Here is an 18870-nt window from a genome sequence, read left to right on the forward strand (position 1 = left end):
ACGATTCAGTCAGTAGCTGTTGGCTGTTGGCTCCATCGCCACCCGCTCCCCTGCTTGGAGGTGGGTGGGGGTGAGGCTGAACCATCCAAGCCTCTAGTCCCGGGGCTCCTGTGCTCATCCCCTTAGCATAAACTCAGGTATGCACGCAAGGCGTTTGTTAGCCATAAGGACAGGCACCCCTCTCACCCCACCACTCAGAAGTTCCAAGGGATTTAGAAACTCTGCCGGGAACTGGGATGAAGACCAAAATAACATGTTTCTTTCTTTTTTTTTTAAGATTTATTTATTTGTTTATGATAGAGAGAGAGAGAGAGAGAGAGAGATTGGCAGAGACACAGGAGGAGGGAGAAGCAGGCTTCATGCCGGGAGCCCGATGTGGGACTCGATCCCGGGACTCCAGGACTGCGCCCTCGGCCAAAGGCAGGCGCTAAGCCGCTGAGCCACCCAGGGATACCCAAATAACATGTTTCTTATTCTGTCAATATCCCGCACCCTGGTTCTGAGCATCAGAAGGCAGCTCTCCTGGACCAGAAGAAACCCGTGGCAACTTCACTTGTATCACGATTCTGTGTAAGGGAAACGAGCCGTTGGGGAGAGAGTAATCTCTATGCAGTTGTGCACTGACTTGTGATTTTTTTTTGCTGACATGCATCGTATTAGTTTTAGGTGTATGACATGGTGACTTGGTGTTTGTATGTAGTGGGAAATGTTCACCGTTGGCCTGGGTGATGTCCCTTGCAACACACAACTACACATTCTTTTCTTATGAGATCATCTAAGATCTACTCTCTTAGGAACTTTCAGATACACTGTGTAGTCTTGTTAATCATAGTCCCCATGCTGTGCAGTACAGCTTCAGGACTTTATTTTACACCTGGTATTTGGTACCTTTTGACTCCCTTCACCTGTTTCATATGTCTATGATTTGTGATTTTTTAAAAGACATTTAACATTGGTTCAGCCCCTATGAATACATGTGTGTATACACATACACACATATATACATATAACTTTTTAAAACTTTTATTGTGCAGTGTTTATTTACATAAGTCATGTGTCTGTTAAGGATTTCGAGACTTTTTTTGTAGCCACACTTCATATTTATTTATTTATTTATTTATTTATTTTTTCACACTTCATATTTAACATGTACTATATTGCCTGGCACAGTACACTTAATAGTGTCAAAGTTAAAAATGCAGTTAATTAATTAGACGTTAGAATTATGTGTTCCAAATTTTTGCTTATATTTTCTCCATTGTCCAAATGCTGTTAACATATTTTTCTTATGATTTCCTTAATCTTGTTAATAAAGAGGTTTGATTCCTAACAATGCTCGTGGGAGAAACCAGCTGATATTTCCCAAAGATGCATGTGTGAAACAGCTTAAGAGCACAGAGACGGACAGTGTGAAAGCACATGAGACTCCCTACAACTGGTTAAGCTCTGTAATTAGTGTTTAGTGCTTATGGTGCTGCCCAGGTACCATGTTAATACTATGAATGATGGGACATGAGGGTGGGAATGGGGCTGTAGGATCAGGAACGGAAAAGGGAATTCACCGGGACCTAGAGTTTTGTTTTGGCTTTTTTTTTTTTAATTTTTTTTAAGATTTTACTTATTTATTCATGAGAGACCCAGAGAGAGGCAGAGACACAGGCAGAGGGAGAAGGAGGCTCCATGCAGGGAGCCGGATGCAGGACTTGATCCCAGGGCCCTGGGGTCACGACCTGAGTTGAAGGCCGACACTCCACCGCTGAGTCCCAGGCATCCCGGGGCCCAGAGTTTTGGTGGGAATGTTGATGAGCCCTCAAGGAGGTTGTTCCTTGAGTTGCAGAATCACACACAGAATCGGTCCAGGGGCCTGTGTGGCTGTCGCCATGGGAACGGCACCTCTCTTCTTGGTGTGTTCTTAGGGTTCTCTGTGGCATCATTTCACCCACTTTTTGTGCTCTAATTTTTGTTTCTTTTGTTAAAAAGTTGAATGCATTTTAAGAGACAATGCCACTCTCATTCAAAGGCTTGGGGGATGCGCTGGCGTCTTGCTCGTTGCTGCAGAATGCCACACGTACCTCGCAGTGACTGGTGATCATCCGCATCGTCTTCCTAGATTCTCCTTGGAAACCACAGCAGCCCCAGGCTCTGCAGGACTGATGACAAATAATAAATATTCCGTCTCATCAGACTTTGAGTTATGTGTGTTACACCTGAATGCCAAAATTTAAGATACCTTATTTCACGTGTTAACATTTAATTAATTAAGATTTTATTTATTTATTCGCGAGAGACATAGAGGCAGAGGCACCGGCAGAGGGAGAAGCAGGTTCCCTGCGGGGGACTCGATCCCGGGACCCGGGGTCACGCCCTGGGCCGAAGGCGGCGCTAAACCGCTGCGCCCCCCGGGGCTAAGCATCCTGCATGCTTGCTCTCCATGCGCCACTTAATTTTAATGCTCAGTAAAACATTTTAATTCTTGATAGAGTTGGGGGATTTGCGTCCCACTATTATGGCGAATCCACACCATGAGGCCGTGGCTAGTCCGCTTCTACGCAAGGCGGTGGAGGCCGCGCGGCTCCCCGCGGCCCCCCGGGGCTGGCTCCTGGCTCACAGCGCCGCCCCCCCCCGCCCCGCTTCCCCGCTCCCCCGCTCCCCCCGCCGCCTGCTGCCACGTGCCCACCTGACCCTTCCAGGTGCGGAGGCGGGTCCAGCGGGTCGCGGCCACGTGGTCCAGAGGGGCCTGCGCATGCGCGCTCAGCTGGCCCGAGGCGGCCCGCCGCGCACGAGCACACGCGGCTTCCGGGAGGAGGGAGGGAGGAGGGAGGAGGGCGGGCGCGCGAGCTGCGGGAGGAGCTAGGGGTGGAGGGCGGAGCACGCCCCTCTCCCGCTGGGCGCCGCCGCCGTCCCTGGGGACCCGCGGTGCAGCCCGGCGCTTCCGGGAGCCCGGAGCCACGTGGACGCGGCTGGCGGACGCCGGTTCCCGCGAGATCGCCGTCGGGATGCGGACGCACGCGGAGCCCGCGAGCCTGTGCTCGCGCACGCTGGGAGTGACGTCACGGCCGCGTGCGCACTGCGGCGTCGGCCGCGCGGCGGGAGGACGGCTCGGGCGAGGCCTCCGTGCGGGCGGGGGGGAGCCCGGACCAGAGACGGCGCGGCCCTCACGCGGCCTGTGGACGCCTCCGCTCGCGAGGCCGCTCCCGGAGGCCGGCGGCCGGGTGGCTGCCCGGGCCTCTGCGCCCACCGAGGGCGCTCGGCAGCCTCCGTGACGGTCACCCCGCCGCCGGGCTCCGGGAAGCGCTCGTCGCCACTGCACGCGTCGACCCGCCCGGCGGGAAACGGGTTCCTTCCCGGTTCGTCCGCGTCCTCCGCGCCTCCCCGACACAGGCCGTCCGCCCGCGCGGCCGCGCTCTTCCCGCCGGATGCGTCTCTGCCGCGGAGCGTGACCTCCTCGCGCGGCGTCCCCACGTCTGAGGTAACGGGAGGCCGTGGACGAGGTCTGGGGGCGCGAGGGGCAGGTCGTGGACCCCAGGGGGCGCGGCGGCCCGCTCCGACCCCGTCTGCCGGGCTCTCTGCCTCTCTGTGTCTCTCGTGCGTGAGCAGACGTGACGGAAAAGGGCCGGAGTCCTGAGGGATGGTCGTGCCGCCGCCCGCGCCGAGCGCAGTTGGTCGTCTTGGCTGAGTCGTGGGCCGGCGGGTCCGCGCGGAGGCCGGAGCCCCAAGGTCGAGGCCTTTCCCCCGAGGTCTGTCTCTCCGCGCTCGCTCCCTGCCGCCAGCGCCCAGTGAAAGCAGTTTAAACAAGAGAACCGCTTTCAAGACATTGAGAACATTCTAGATCATTCACAGTTGCCTGCAGACCTTGACCCCCCGGCTCTTCTCCTTCCGGGTGGAAGTGTGCGAGGCCTAGTGTCCCCGTGCGCACGCGCCGCGAACGTCCACGCGGGCCTCCCTCGTGGGTTTCCAGCATGACTAGACCAGGCTGCAGAGCTCCGTGGCCATGGCCCTCACCCGACGTACCAGACAGGTCTGTTTTTTTTTTTTTTTTTATAAGATCTTTATTTATTTATTCATGAGAGAGACACAGGCAGAGGGAGAAGCAGGCTCCACGCACCGGGAGCCCGACGTGGGACTCGATCCCGGGTCTCCAGGATCGCGCCCTGGGCCAAAGGCAGGCGCCAAACCGCTGCGCCACCCAGGGATCCCCAGTCTGTTTGGTTTAATACACATGCGTAAAAATCTACTTTATCATTTTTACGACAACATTTTTTTCTGGAAATAATCTAAAATCTCAGGCGCATTTCAAGAAAAGAGGAATGGAATGAGTGTGCCTTATGTGGTGTCCACCTTTACCCCATTTGCTTCATGACCTGAGCTCACACTCACTTGTGCTCCTTGCCCTGTGACACACGCACACACGGGAGGTTCTTGTGAGGGCGCGGGGCCCTTCCCCTCCGTGTTCCCACGGTGTGGGCACCCAAGGCTCTGTCGCCTGTAAACCAACCGTGCACAGCATGTGTCCCGTCTGCCACCCGTGGCCAGTTTGTCAGTTGTGATCGAGTGTCTTGTGCTCTGTCCCTTTTGGTGCAGACTCCAGGTTGGGGTCACGTTTGGCACTGGGTCGCCATGTTGCCTGGTTCCTAAGTTCGTCGTTTCATGTGTGTCCTGTGTTTCTGCGCGGACACAGTGTCGTCTGGGCCACTGTTCCCCCAATAACATGTGCTTGGTTTGGTGGGTTGTTTCTCCTGGAATGAGCAGTGCGGTCATAACCTCTGCTGCACACTCCTCTATGTGCGCTTGCTGAGTCCATGAATATTCACATGTGGTGTTGACAGATGATGTATTCACCAACTCAGATTTTAGTGACTTTCCACATTTTCCACTGTGATGATGACTTGGCGCCATTGGTTTCACTCAAATTCCAAGATTATCTGTGAGTTGCACACACGTAGTTTTGTTTGGTGTTAGTATCTATAGGATGGGTAGGTATTATTTACCAAGTGATGTTTTCATCTTTCCCCGTTTTCAGATTGTGCTGTTGCATCTCTTTCTTTATTGAACGGCTGCTAATTGGTTGTCTGCTTGGACTTTTTTTTTTTATAAATTTATTCAAATGTTCTACTAATTTTTCTAATGAGTTGCCTTCCTTAGATTTTTTAGAAAAGTTATGTAGTAATAGTTTATATTAAGAACACCTTTGATTCCAATTATTTTTTCCACTGTGATTTTCACTTTCTAATATGTTTTTGTTATTTTCAGTTTAATATAATCATCTTTTTTGTATGCTAGCATTATTTTTTTAATAAATTTATCTTTTATTGGTGTTCAATTTGCCAACATATAGAATAACATCCAGTGCTCATCCCGTCAAGTGCCCCCCTCAGTGCCCACCACCCAGTCACCCCCACCCCCCGCCCACCTCCCCTTCCACCACTCCTAGTTCGTTTCCTAGAGTTAGGGGTCTCTCATGTTCTGTCTCCCTCTCTGATATTTCCCACTCCTTTTTTCTCCTTTCCCCTTTATTCCCTTTCACTATTTTTTATATTCCCCAAATGAATGAGAACATACACTGTTTGTCCTTCTCCGATTGACTTACTTCACTCAGCATAATACCCTCCAGTTCCATCCACGTTAAAGCAAATGGTGGGTATTTGTTGTTTCTTTTTTTTTTTTAATTTTTTTTTAAATTTTTATTTATTTATGATAGTCACAGAGAGAGAGAGAGAGAGGCAGAGACACAGGCAGAGGGAGAAGCAGGCTCCATGCACCAGGAGCCCGATGTGGGATTCGATCCCGGGTCTCCAGGATCGCGCCCTAGGCCAAAGGCAGGCGCCAAACCGCTGCGCCACCCAGGGATCCCGTATTTGTTGTTTCTAATGGCTGAGGAATATTCCATTGTATACATAAACCACATCTTCTTTGTCCATTAATCTTTCGATGGACACCGAGGCTCCTTCCACAGTTTGGCTATTGTGCACTTTCTAAGCAGATAAATTGTAATTGCTAATTTTATTTTTCCCTTCCATACTTTTATTCTTTTTTTTTGTCTTATTACGTGGTTTAGGGCAAGTAGTGTGGTGTTAATACTAAAATAATCACAGACGGACTTAAGGTAAACAAGCTTTTACAAAAGAAACAAATATCTCTTTAATCTCAATATACAGATTACGTAAAAAATTAGGTATGGTGTTGAAGGTAATCCGGTATGAGTAGACTCTGCCATCATCCTTGGCTACCTTTTGAGTGAAATAGTAAATATTCTGGTATCAAGCCTTTCCTTCATCTCCCAGTTAGGTGTGTTATTTTGATACACAGCAGGATTCAGTTGGCTGATATCTTGCGATGTTTGTGTTTTCGTGCATGGGGAGGATTGGTTTTAGGTTGAACACACTTGGTTCACACGTTTCTATCTGCGTCTCAGTCTAGGAAGGGGACGTTGTCGTTCCTCCCTGGCTGTCCTGCCCTGGCGCCCTCCACATGCAGGCGCCGTGAGCTCTGTTTGCACACGCATCCTGCATGTGCACGTGGGTCCATGGAGACATGACCCAGCTGCGTCTCACCACCATCCCTCCCCGGTGGGATGTTCCTCCCTCCCGCGGTCGCTCACCACCGGCTGTGCCGTTTCCCCTCCTTGACTTTTATTCCTTCTCCCGTTGCCATCGCCTTCGGAAGCACGTGTGCTCACGTCTGTGGGAATGTTATTAGAGGCCTTGCTGACTCCATTGGCTTGTTCCCATGTAAAATGTGATTTTCCTGAGCATTGGCCTCAGAATTCATGAGCTCTCTCCCTAGACACACTGCCCTCTCTGCCTGGTCGGTGGCAGGGAGTCCCCTTCACCTCCCGAGGTCAGGCATCCCTGCCCTACCACCGGCCACTTTGTGATTTCTCGAGGACATGTCCCCGTGTCTCCGTGGGGCGCTGTCATCCTTGTTGCTGGTCTGCTCTGCTGTCCTGCTTGTGCCGCTTGGTGCTCTGTGGGCTCCCCCACCCTCAAGCTGTGGCTTTTCCTTTATTTGGGGGCATTTTTTCTTTTTCCTCTACACTCTCTGGTTTTTATTCCGAGGTCCTGTCGGGAACATGTTGGGACCCCAGGACGTGTTCGTCGTGTCTCTCAACTATCGTCAAAGCCTCGCATTCTGTGCAGGTTTGTGCACATTCCCAGGAGCGTCCTCGCCCTGTCTTCAGGGCTGCCTCACTGCTCCGCATCCACCTGTGCGCCCGGCCCATTCCACTGCATCCTGTCCCCGCGGCACCTGCACACCACGCTCCCCAGGGCTGTGCTCGTGTATATGGGCTGCTTCTCTGCAACTTGTCCTGTGGGTTGAGTGGGTACCCTCCTCCACAGCGGAGTGATCGTCGATCATCTGTTTTTGTTCCTGAAATCCAGTCAGCCCGACGGCGGGTGTGTTTATGGCTGTGAGAGTTCATGCCTGGGGATTGGGGGAGGGTAGAGCCTGCCACCCTATGTAGTGTGCTGGTCACTGGTCGTGTCCCCGCCTTGGGGGACAGGAGCTAAGGGGCACTGTACTGTGCGTCCTGTGTGGGGTCCCCTGGCGCCCCCCATGACTTAGTGCGGCACCGCTGTCAGGGGAATGGGCCCGTGTGTTGGAAACCCGTGGAAATGAGAAACGAGAAGTTTTCTCGTTTCAACATCTGGCTGCGCTGGTCCTCGCTCCCAGCGATCCCATTTGTGAGGCCTGGGACGGCGGCGGGCACTGAACCACCCCTCCTAGGGGTATGGGGCTGGGCCTGTGAGCCGTTGGCCACAGCGTCGTCATCCCCAGTCAGTATACCAGCTGCTTCTCTGTATGCTGGTTAAAGTCGTCTCCTCTACCGCATGTCATTGACCCATGTCTACGGAGCTCAGGCCTGGATGGCTTCCCAAGCACTCACACATTCCCTGCAAGGCACTCTGTGGCCTTCTTGTGCTCAGTGCATCCTGACCGTGAAACCACCAGTAAACAGGAAGTGCAGAGCATGCTGTGAATGGACCGAGGCTGGAGCTGGGGCCCAACGGGGCCTGTGCAGGGACCGCGTGTGATACAGGCCCCACGCCCTCCTCTCGCTCTGCACACACACCCTTGCCGGCCTGTTGACCTCAGGGCTTGAAGGAGTCAGGGAGAGTGAATGCGCTCATGGATCCCAAGATTGTGGGGGGGGGGGGGGGGCTGTGGTCACCCAGGACCCTATTGCTCTGGGACACAGTGTCCCCGGCTCATGCCAGGGCCTGCATGGCCTCCTTCCCACTCCTGGAGCGATGCTTTGGCGGCCCATCCGTCCCACATCACCCCTTTTCTTCAGGAAATGCTCCAGGCTTCTGCAGAACCACTTGGTCTCCGTCATGGCTCCAGCACTGTCCTTCAAGATCCATTAAGATGTGTTTAACACGACATAGGTCGGGGGAGGAGATGGGGGAGCAGTGGCCTTGTCCACGGCGGATCAATGCCCGGAGCTGCTACTGTGCTCAGACCCCCGCGGGTTTGGGTGCTGCTCTGTCCTCCCCTGACCAGCTGCATTTCCCCAGAGCACAGGCCCCATTGTGCTGCCTCCTGGAGGCTCCAGCTTCCACTGGGGCAGCACAGACTCTTTGTCCTCACAGGTGACCTGACCATGCGGGTTTGCAGCCCCTGCCTGTGATTGGCCCCCTTCCTGTCCCTCCCTGTCCTTTCCCCGCCCTCCCAGCAGACTCCTCATTCTGGCCACCTTTCCCCAGGAGCCTCCAGGTGTGAACTGCTTCCCTCCCAACCTCACTGATTTTGTTGGCAAACACCTCTTCCTTTGCACAGCCAGGGACCTTTGCCTGTGAAGCCTTCCCTAAGTGCCCCTGATCCTGGAGATGGGTCGTGGGCACACACTGGTTCCCTCAGATCCCCCAGGTCACTTCCCCTCTTGTGCACTTGTGTCGAGGAGTAAGGGACATGCGGCAAACCAGGAGGATGGTGAGCATTCAGGTCGGCAAGCATCCACGGTGCTCATCACACCGCCAGCACCCCCCGTCGTGGGCAGGGCGCTCCCGTCCCAGCCCCGAGGCCATGCCACCCTGCTGTCAGTGGAGAGGCTGGGCCTGTCTTGCACAGACCAGACATGTGCCTGTGTGGGTGTGTGCTTGTGGCCTTTCCCAGCTCCAAGCGCTGCGAGGTCTGTTCCCGTTGACCCCGCACAGCCCTTTGTTCCCTCGTGCGAACACGCACGTCCCCCAGTTCTCCAGGGACAGGCTCCCAGGTGCTGACCGCTGTTAAGACCTGTGTGTGTGTGTGTGTGTGTGTGTGTGTTTGTGTGTGAGCGCGCGTGCGACGTGTATTTTTGGGTGCCCGCCCAGCAGTGGTTCCCAGGCCACGGGTGCACATGTGTCTCTTTGAGAAGCTTGCCAACTGCTGTCCCTGGTGGTCGCAAGTCAGTGTCCCCTGCCAGCAGCATGCAGGGTGCAGGGTCTGGACCCCACCCATACCTGTGCTGCCAGCCGTGGAGGCTTCTCCACCCCCGGGGGCCCTGCTGGGTTTCCCTGCTGCAGGTTCTATCAGCATCTCATGTCTTCTGAAACTCTGGACTGCCCCCCAGCGCTGTCCTCGGGGTCCCGGGGGTGTGTGCCCAGCCCTGAGCACACGGCATGTTCCCACGGACACTGAGGCTGCATGTTCCTGGTCGGCCTCCCCTGATGCTTTCCTGAGAGGCTCAGGGTTGCTGCTGTGATATCACCTTGGGTTTCGGGGGATGGCAGGAAGCTTGATGTGTGGGGGCTTTGAGGTTCCTGGGGGTGCCCTATGTGGCGTGGCCCCCGTGCACCTGTGCTGCCTGTCGCCTTCTGCTGGGGAGCTGGTCTTGCCTGTGGAGCAGGGGTTCTCGGGGACTGACACTGAAGCCTCCGCTCGGCATCCACGTCACCGGGACTCGGCTCTCGGTCCTTCTCTAGTGGTACCTTCAGTGTTGCTTGTGTGGATGCACAGGTGCTGGTGCTGCAGGTCCGGAGAGCACTGTGTGCCGGGGGCAGAGGAAGGGTTTGGGTACGTGCTGAGCAGCAGGACGGTCCTGGGCCTGTGGGGTTAGAGGCACCAGAATAGAGGACGGCGGCAGAGGCGGTGGAAAGTGGTCAGATGGAGCTTCGGGTGGCGTCAGGGGCGGGCTCCGTGGGCCTGACCCCATTGTGTGACCAGGCACAGTTGGTAAAGACGCATTTTGCTCAGGATGCAAATCAAATAGTTGATATTAACTGTGAACTCACTTTGGATTATTAAAAGCACTTAAATGTTGTGAATTAATGTGACTATAGTAACGGGGTGAACATGTCTGCTTGCCTTGATGGAAGCCATGATCACACGGAGGCACATGTGGGGGGGGGTCGCCCTTCAGGGTGATAGCTCGTAAGCATTTAGAGCAGGTCCACGTTTTGGGGATGCCGCCTGACCCTGCTCTCCGTGGCTGCTGGCACTAGTCTCCTATCCCAACACCACCATGTTTGACCTTCCGGACCTCGTGTTATTCTCAGGTGTGCGATGCTGCCGAGGCCCCAACACCTGTGAGGGGTGTTGCGTGGTGGGGTTTAAAACATTCCTGAGTTGTTGCTGCTTTAGAGACGAGAAGGTGGCTTGTTGGAGAGGCTATGAAGAAGTCCCATGATGCCAGTTTCCTACTGACACTCGCAGGGGAATCACCTGGACCTGGGAACTGTTTGCACACTGTGGGCACAATTGTATACAGCCATGCAGCCGCCATGAAGACCTACATGGCTACTCACACACACATCTGCATCCACCTGCTGGGAACAGAGACCCTCCCAGCATCCTCCCACCATCTGTCAACATTGAGATGACGTGACGTGATGCTTTGTGTCCGCATAGAGAAACCTGTGTGTGCCCGTGTGTGTGTGTACACATGACTGCAGATGTGCACAGATGTGCATGCACATGTCCATGGGTGTTTGTGGGCACCAGCACAGGTTTATCTATGCACATGTGTGCATGTATCTGAGCACGTAGATGTGCATATGTATATTCACACAGTACACATGTGCATATGTATATTCACACATGCACGTGGGTACATGTACACTGATATGTACCTGCTTTGTGTGCACATATGTTGGTAATATCTATGTAGGCACGCACATTTACACATGTGGGTGTGTACATATGTAGGTGTATATGTGTGTGGGTGTGTGCACACACAGATGTGCACATGCCTTGTGCGCATGTATGTTGGTACACATCCACACGGGCACGCACATGCATGCACACATGTGGGTGTGTACACATGTAGGTGCGCACCTATGGACGTCTGTGCACGGCTGTGTGCACCCATCTTGGTATGCATGAACGCACACCTGTTTTCTCACAGTGGGTCATGCCTTGGTGATCTTTGTTGGGAAGTGTGATGTGAATGGTCCTGCGTCTCCTAATGGGATGCTTTCTTGCTCCTGCTATGTGGCCCACATCCTTGCCCCCACCCTGCCTTCTGTCCCCCCTGCTTTGCCCTACCACATGCTCCTCCTGGGTGACCTTCTGTCATCATGTCACCCCTATGAACGCTAATGTCCCTCAGGGCGAGGTGACAACTGTGACTTTCCTGAACCCTTTCCTGTCAGCTCTTCCCCACACAAACCCTTTCCTTCTTGCCTGCCCACAGACCACCCCAGTAAATTGTGACCTTGTCACTGTCTCTTCTGGGCATTTCCTTCTCCTTTCCCAGAGCTCTGGGCACATGTTTGGTTGCAAATATGCATAGTTCTGACCCATAGTAGGCAGCCATTAAACAGTAATTATGATTTATGTATCCTTATTGAATTAATGAGGCCGTTGGGGGAAATAGTATAACAAAAGCATCTCCAAGAGGAAACAATTTGAGGAATTTAAGAGTGGCTCTTACAATCTCGATTTCTAGATGTTTATTATCTCCTTTGTTAGGAGGAACTGAGGCAGGTCGGGGTCTCAATTAGCCCTACAGGTGCGGCCTCTGCAGGCACATCTGTCACCCGAATAGGGAGGAGTGTAAATACTGGAGAACTGTACACGTTAAATTAAGGAGGTGACCTGAAACAGTTGTGAAATGCGGGAAGGACACGCTGACCTTGCGTGTCAGATCAGTGACGGATTGTTTCAGAGGAGCGGCCACGGACACGTGGCCTGCCAAGCACAGTGCAGTGTAAGTAGGTGTTGGGGAAGGCATCTATCGTGAATCAGGATCCTCTTGGTGGACAGCTGTGGGTCCCCAGTGAGCCGATCGTGACAGCAGTGTCTGTGGTCCTTCTGTTCTGGGATGGCGGCAGGGGGTGCCCATGCTGGGGCTCTGTTTTGCTCATCTTCTCCACCTTGGTTGCGTGATGGTGACTGGCACGTGGGACTTGACCCATGCCCGTGTCTTCTCTGCCCTCACCACATGTCCCGCTCCACGTGCGGCTCCAGGTGGCTGCAGGGACGGTGTCCCTTGCTGTCCCGGCTCGTAGCTGGTGAAAACCTGCCCCCCTTCTGAGCCTTTAACCATGTGTTGGCTCCTGGGCCACAGGCTCTGGAGGGTTCCAGATCCGGGAAGTGTCCCAGTGGGCTCCACCCTCTGGCCCAGTTCTCACCCTTTGGGCTGGTGCTGTTCCCGTGAGGTAAGTGAGTGGACTGCTGTTGTGACTTTCAACACATACGTTCAGAGAAGAGAGAGATGCACAGGGTCAAAGGAGGTGTAGAAGAGGGAGTTGGGATTTGCCAGGGCCTCGAATGCTCTGCAGGTGCAAGGATGTGAGAGGGGCACAGAGGGCTGGGAGAGCCCCAGGGATGAGGATGGCTCATGAGGGCATGGCAGCAGCAGTGTTGTGTCCCTGCTCTCACAGTCCTTGGTTTTCTGACAGTCAGACACTTGCTGTGTGGTGCTTTCCAGCTCCGTGCTGGGCTTGTGTCGCTTCCCGGGGCTCAGGGACAGTGCTGGAGGGCATGGCCGTGGCCGTGGACCTGGAAGAACCAGCGCCGCTGTTGCAGAGTCGTTAGCCAGCCTGGCTCTGTGCGTGGCCCATCCTGGACACCTGCTCACCGTCTGGGCCCAGGAAGGGATGTAGTGAGTGCTCAGGCCGTCTGCCTAGTACTGCACCTTCCATGCTGGCCACAGCCACGGCCAGTGCTTCCCCTCCTGCCTCCTAAAATCCACCTCTTAACCCCGTGCCTGATGCTGGCCCCCGCACTGCCCCCAGCCTTGGGGCTGACTCTCAGGCTGACCCTGAATCCCATGCTGGCACTGACCGTGACCCCCATGCTGACCCTCAGGCTGACCCTGACCCCTGTGCTGGCCCCAACCCTTGTGCTGACCCTGACCCTTGTGCTGTCCCCGTGCTGACCCCCCACCCCTGTGCTGGCCCCAGCCCTCTCATATTTGCTCTCCGCCATCACTGGGTCCTCTCTGGCCTCAGAGGAGTCCAGCTTTGCTGGTGCTGCTCAGGTGTCCTCACGATCACACACAGATCGACTTTCCTCTTGGGTTTACTGTTTGTCTCATGCACCATCTGCTGAGCCAGACGCAGCGCTGGCTGTTCCCCATGCCCTCACCCCACTCGGGCTGTGCCTGGGCTGCTGTCCCCAGACGCTGCCTAATCGGGTCCCAGCAGGGGACCATGTTTTTCCAGAGCACAATAATTTCTCCCAATCTAGGATTCACTTTCCGCGTGATGTCTTCCTCTCAGAGTGTATTCCTGGTATGGTGGCTGTTTTTTGCTCATGGTTTATTCTTTGCTGCACAGACGGTAAACCCTGTAAGAACAACATGCCTCTGATCTGTTTCTGTAACTAATGCACGTATGTCTCTCATCCCACGTTTACTGACCGCAGGTGAATGGGCCATGGGAGGTGTCGGTCATGAGGTCAGCAGGGTCGTGAGGGGACGATCACAGGTCCAGGAAGGCCCAGCAGCAGCCCCAGAGCCCGAGCCGACTAGGTTCCACCAGGTAGAAGACTGGTGGATGGGGTCATGGAATGTGTGCGTTCAGAACTCTGCTGTTTGCTGCCAGTTCTGACTTTATAAAACTCCAAGCCCACCATATGGTTAGTGTAAGAGGCTGTTGAAATAGTTCACTCTTTCCCGGAAAATAGAAATATTGGGGCCAGAGGGACTCTTCCTGTTTGAGCTCGAGATGTGCACTTCCCCTAGGGCGGGCATGCTATGTTTGTACTGGACTGATGATCCGAAAGGATGTTTTTGTAATGCGGGGAACAAAATACGAGTCAAGGGCTTCCAAGAGAAATTTGAAGTTCAATTATGGGTAAAAAGATGTATCTGTTCAATACACTCAGCTTGTAGCTCTCACATGAGCTTCCAGCTGCCTTCTGAGCAGGTCAGGAGGAGTGCCTACTGTGAACTGAAGAGGCCGCAGGAGGGCAGCTGGTTCAGGAAACAGACATGTCAACGCTGTAGGTGATCGGACGCTGGAGTCCACAACACACAGTGTATGTACCCAGTTCTCACCGTAGAAACCTTTAGGAAGGGGGCAGCCACGTGCTGAGGTTGTTGGACTTCCTGAAGGCAGAGCTGCTCTCGATGATTCCCTGAAGTCTGTTACTAGGTTCTAGGTTTTTTTCAGGAAACCACTTTCCTCTTCGTCTGAGACATGTCTGCAGCTCTCAGACTTGCGCACACTCCAAGGAAGGTGAGCGGCGTGGACTGTGTTGTGCTAGATTTCTGCAGACACGGTGGACCTGGGGCTTGTTCGGTGCTGAGGTCATGCTCTCTGGAGCCATACACGTCTTTCTGCTTCCGAGAGAATCCTGGGAGAGTGGCGACAAAGCCATGGGTGCACCTCTCATGGTTGGTTCTGTCTTGTACGCTTCACGGGGTTGGTTGAGGAGATTAACACAGGCTCTGCAGCCTTGAGGTTTTTTTTTTTTTTTTTTTTAAAGATTGATTCATGAGAGACAGAGACAGAGACAGAGGGAGAAGCAGGCTCCACGCAGGGAGCCTGATGCGGGAATTGATCCCAGGACTCCAGGATCACGTCCTGGGCCAAAGGCAGGCACTAAACTGCTGAGCCACCCAGGGATCTCCACAGCCTTGAATTTTATCAGGAAAATTCTAACATGGGTATGTGCCTGCCTTCTCGCTCAGTATACTTCAGACTTTCTTATGCTGTTTTCACCCTAACGCAGCATTAAGTTACCCAGAAAGGGCACTGCTTGTCCTACACTAATTTACACCAACTCATCTTCCTTTTTCCACAGCGTCAGACACTTGAGGAATTTGTGGCGGGTAGGATTTGCTCCCTAAGTGACCTGCAATAGTCAAAGCTACCTTTGCCCCTTTTATACTGCCAGGTTGATGGACTTTTTTTTATATAAATTTATTTTTTATTGGTGTTCAATTTGCCAACATATAGAATAACACCCAGTGCTCATCCCGTCAAGTGCCCCCCTCAGTGCCCGTCACCAGTCACCCCCACCCCCCGCCCACATCCCCTTCCACCACCCCTAGTTCGTTTCCCAGAGTTAGGAGTCTCTCATGGTCTGTCTCCCTTTCTGATACTTGTACCAGGAGTGGGGCTTCAGAAATGGCAGCTCTTTCCCCCTGCCCCCCAGTCGTCTCTCATGTCGTCAGGGTCCTTTCCCAGATCCGGGGAAGCCATTTCCAGGATCACCGACAAAGCTGTGTCTCAGAAGGGCCTTAGGAGCTGGGATGCTCTTCAACACCTGCTGGCATCGCGTGTTCCCACCTCACTGAACTCGCACCATCTCTAAAGCTCTTCCCGGGAATGCCAACCCATCCCCAAATTCTCGTGCTTCCCAGCATCAGGAGGGCTGGTTTCAGAACGTCCTTCATGTTATTTGTCTTAAACTCCCAAACCACCTGCCTTTCTAGGTTCCAGAAGGATCTGGACTATGATTTTTTGAGCTACAGTTTTCATGTCCTATATACTACTGTGAGTTAATCTTCTCTCATTTGTTTGGACACGAACAAAGCTGGGAACCTAACCAACACTTAAAATTACATTTCTGTGGGAAACTACATTGAAATTTCAACCTGGACTGTTAGTTCTTGCTGGGTTTTCCCGCCTAGCCCTTCCATTTTGAAGACAAAATAGACAGGATGCTATATTTTTCTGATTTCCTCTGCCAAGGCCATTTGGAAACCCTTTGGAAAATTGGGCATAAGGTAAGATCTTAGAACCAGAAGATGTAAGGCAACATTCTACTATGGTAGAATTGTAGCTTACTCAATTAGGTAGGGTTTGTTTGGTTATAAGTGACAGATACTCAGCACATTGTGGTTGACAAACACACAGGATGTGTATAGGACCGCTATAGAGGATCATGGACATGGAAGCCAGATCTTAGGGCTCAGATGATGTCTTTAGGTGTGGATTCTCTGAGCCCTGCCTGGGGCCTTCTCTGGGTGACCTCCTCCACCTGGCAGCCTGCGGCAGCTGCAGCCTCACCTTACCATAACACTCATTCCCGACCATTCCAGTGAAAACCACAGCAGCAACAGTCCTTTGGTCCATTAGTAGTGTGCATGCCTCCGGGCTAGTTGCCACGTGTGGGGGTGAGATGGTGGGCCAGCCCTGACTGGGGCACATGCCCATGTGGACGGAGAGGGAGGTGGTCCCGAAGGAGGGTAAGGGCAGGGCCAGGGTGAGGGACAGATACCCCCAGGCAGACAGAGACGTATCACTGCAGTTTTACTAAAACTTTAGGTGCTTGAGTTGGCAGCCAGAGCTCCATTTTCTTTCGCTGAGCTGTTTCTTATGCAGCTCGGAGAAATCACAGGTGATAAAACAGCTTTGTGTCTGGAGCCCCTGGTCAGTGAGGCAGCTCACGGTTGTAAATGTTACGTCCCTCTTCTTAATAAAGAGGTTTTCTAAATGAATGAGTGCTGTGTAAAAGGACAAATTCCAGATTATTCTCAGTATGAAGTGGCTAGGACACAGAGGAGCCAGACCGAAGGAGTGGTCAGCAGAAATACTGACCCCAGCTGTAGGATCTGGGGTGTGCCCACCTGGTGTTCCTGAGCACAATGGTCTGATTATAACACCTGCACCTCCTCCACCCTGCATCTCCTGGCTTGGGCAGAGGATTTTGGCACCTTCTTCAGATGGCCAAGTCTTCACAAACATCCTGATTTTGGACTTTTCCTTCCTCTGTGATAGTCTTTGGCTGCCTTGGATTTTTCCGTTGGGCTGGCCGCAGAGTTCGTGTTCTCTCCCTAACACTAAGCTCTCATGCTCTTGTTTTATGGTCATTAAGAGCCCAAAGAATGAGATTGTGTGAAGATATATCTGTTTTCTGTACAATCTGATCCCTTTCCCCCATTCCAAAAGGCAGTTTCTTAGCTATGTCTGGTCTCCTGTTAACCTTGTTTCTCTTTGACCATAAAGCTACCTTTGAAATGAGGAAGACTATGGCTAACAGGACACTAAGGAAGAGAAAAGGAAGGTGAGTGAGCAGCAGAGGACCCGAGAGAGATAGAGACAGCTGGAGGAGAAGGTTGGGAGGGAAGCGAGAAACTGGATTTTCCTGTGAGATTAAACACAGAGCAGCGGGGTGACGTGTTAGGTAATTTGGAATATTAATGATCGACCTTGAAGTGACACCTCAGATGGAGTCCCAGCTGTGGCTCCTGTAAATTGTACTGTTCTCTGCTGATCCATCACCAGGTTGCCTGTTGTGTGGTGGATGTAGTACCGGTCTCATGACTAGCATGAAGTTTAAGGAAGATAACGTGTTCTGTGTTATAATGTGACATGGACATGGAGGCCCTCTGTGTATGTGTCACCAGGCTTGATGGAGTGGATTTCTGCTGGTTGGGTATTATCTATTGGTGATGTGCTTCGTCTGCAGGTATTGGGTGGGAGAAGGTATGAATTGTGCACATGGATATTAAAGGAACGATATGTGTGGTGGCCAAATCAGTGAGAAAGGAGGGACCTAGAGTTTGACGGACATGGGTTTTATTCATCTCTCTTGATTTTCAGTGTATGTTCCTGGGTCTGCTGAGACCTGGGGAAAACCCCCGCACTCAGGTGGGAGGGAGTGGGCCCCTGGAAGGGAATTCTAGCACCAGGGAGGACTGGGAGTGGCATCTCCCCTTCCCTGAGGATAACAGTAGGGAGCTGCTGACTGGGACCTGGGCCTTCAGGGGTGACCCCGATGTGTCCCTGAATGCCATGGCAGAGCCACCTTCTGTCCACACTGGTGAATGATTGGGTAAGAGGCCGTATATTTGCCAAGTAGAGGTACACAGGCCACCTCTAGGGCAGCCTACAAGCTGATGACCCACCATAAATTCACACTGGCTATTACTCTATCCTAGATAAATGGATACCTAATTTATCCATCATAACGTTTGTACTTAACACTCAGTACCTTTCAAAATGGTACCTTTCTTTCCTTTTTTTTAAATTTTTATTTATTTATGATAGTCACACACAGAGAGAGAGAGAGAGAGAGAGAGAGAGAGGCAGAGACATAGGCAGAGGGAGAAGCAGGCTCCATGCACCGGGAGCCCGACGTGGGATTCAATCCTGGGTTTCCAGGATCGCGCCCTGGGCCAAAGGCAGGTGCCAAACCGCTGCGCCACTCAGGGATCCCTCTTTCTTTTTTATTTTAGTTTACTTATTTATTTTTTATAAATTTATTTTTTATTGGTGTTCAATTTGTCAGCATATAGAATAACACCCAGTGCTCATCCCGTCAAGTGCCCACCTCAGTGCCCGTCACCCAGTCACCTTTCAAAGTAGAACAACTTCTTCATTTGGTATGTGTGCTTGCTGTGTCCTCATGTGGGCCGGCGTCCACTGGTTTGCCACTGAGACGCCCCTAATCCAGATGTGCCTAGAAAGGGCTATAAACACCTGCTTACGGGTTCTCTCGCCATTTGAGAGTTTGAAATTCCAGGGATCTTCTCACTTTTTCTTAGACCCTTGA

The 18870-nt window shown here is 52.8% G+C and overlaps 1 protein-coding gene across 5 annotated transcripts in view; it reads left to right on the forward strand.

Annotated features, from left to right (window-relative positions):
* Positions 1-18870, forward strand: part of DLGAP2 (DLG associated protein 2) — a 693430-nt gene that overhangs the window by 60270 nt on the left and 614290 nt on the right. For 2 of the 5 annotated variants that reach the window (XM_038585890.1, XM_038585889.1), the window contains exon 1: positions 3480-4018. The exons of 1 other annotated variant lie outside the window; for it this stretch is intronic. Coding sequence is in view for 1 of the 4 variants with exons in the window: in XM_038585889.1 (XP_038441817.1) it covers positions 3992-4018 (27 nt within the window). In the remaining 3 variants the exon portion in view is untranslated. 2 more of the 5 variants (XM_038585894.1, XM_038585892.1) reach the window with 2 other exon arrangements.

Source organism: Canis lupus, chromosome 37 (genome assembly GCF_011100685.1).
Source record: "Canis lupus familiaris isolate Mischka breed German Shepherd chromosome 37, alternate assembly UU_Cfam_GSD_1.0, whole genome shotgun sequence".
Classification (NCBI taxonomy): Eukaryota; Metazoa; Chordata; class Mammalia; order Carnivora; family Canidae; genus Canis; species Canis lupus.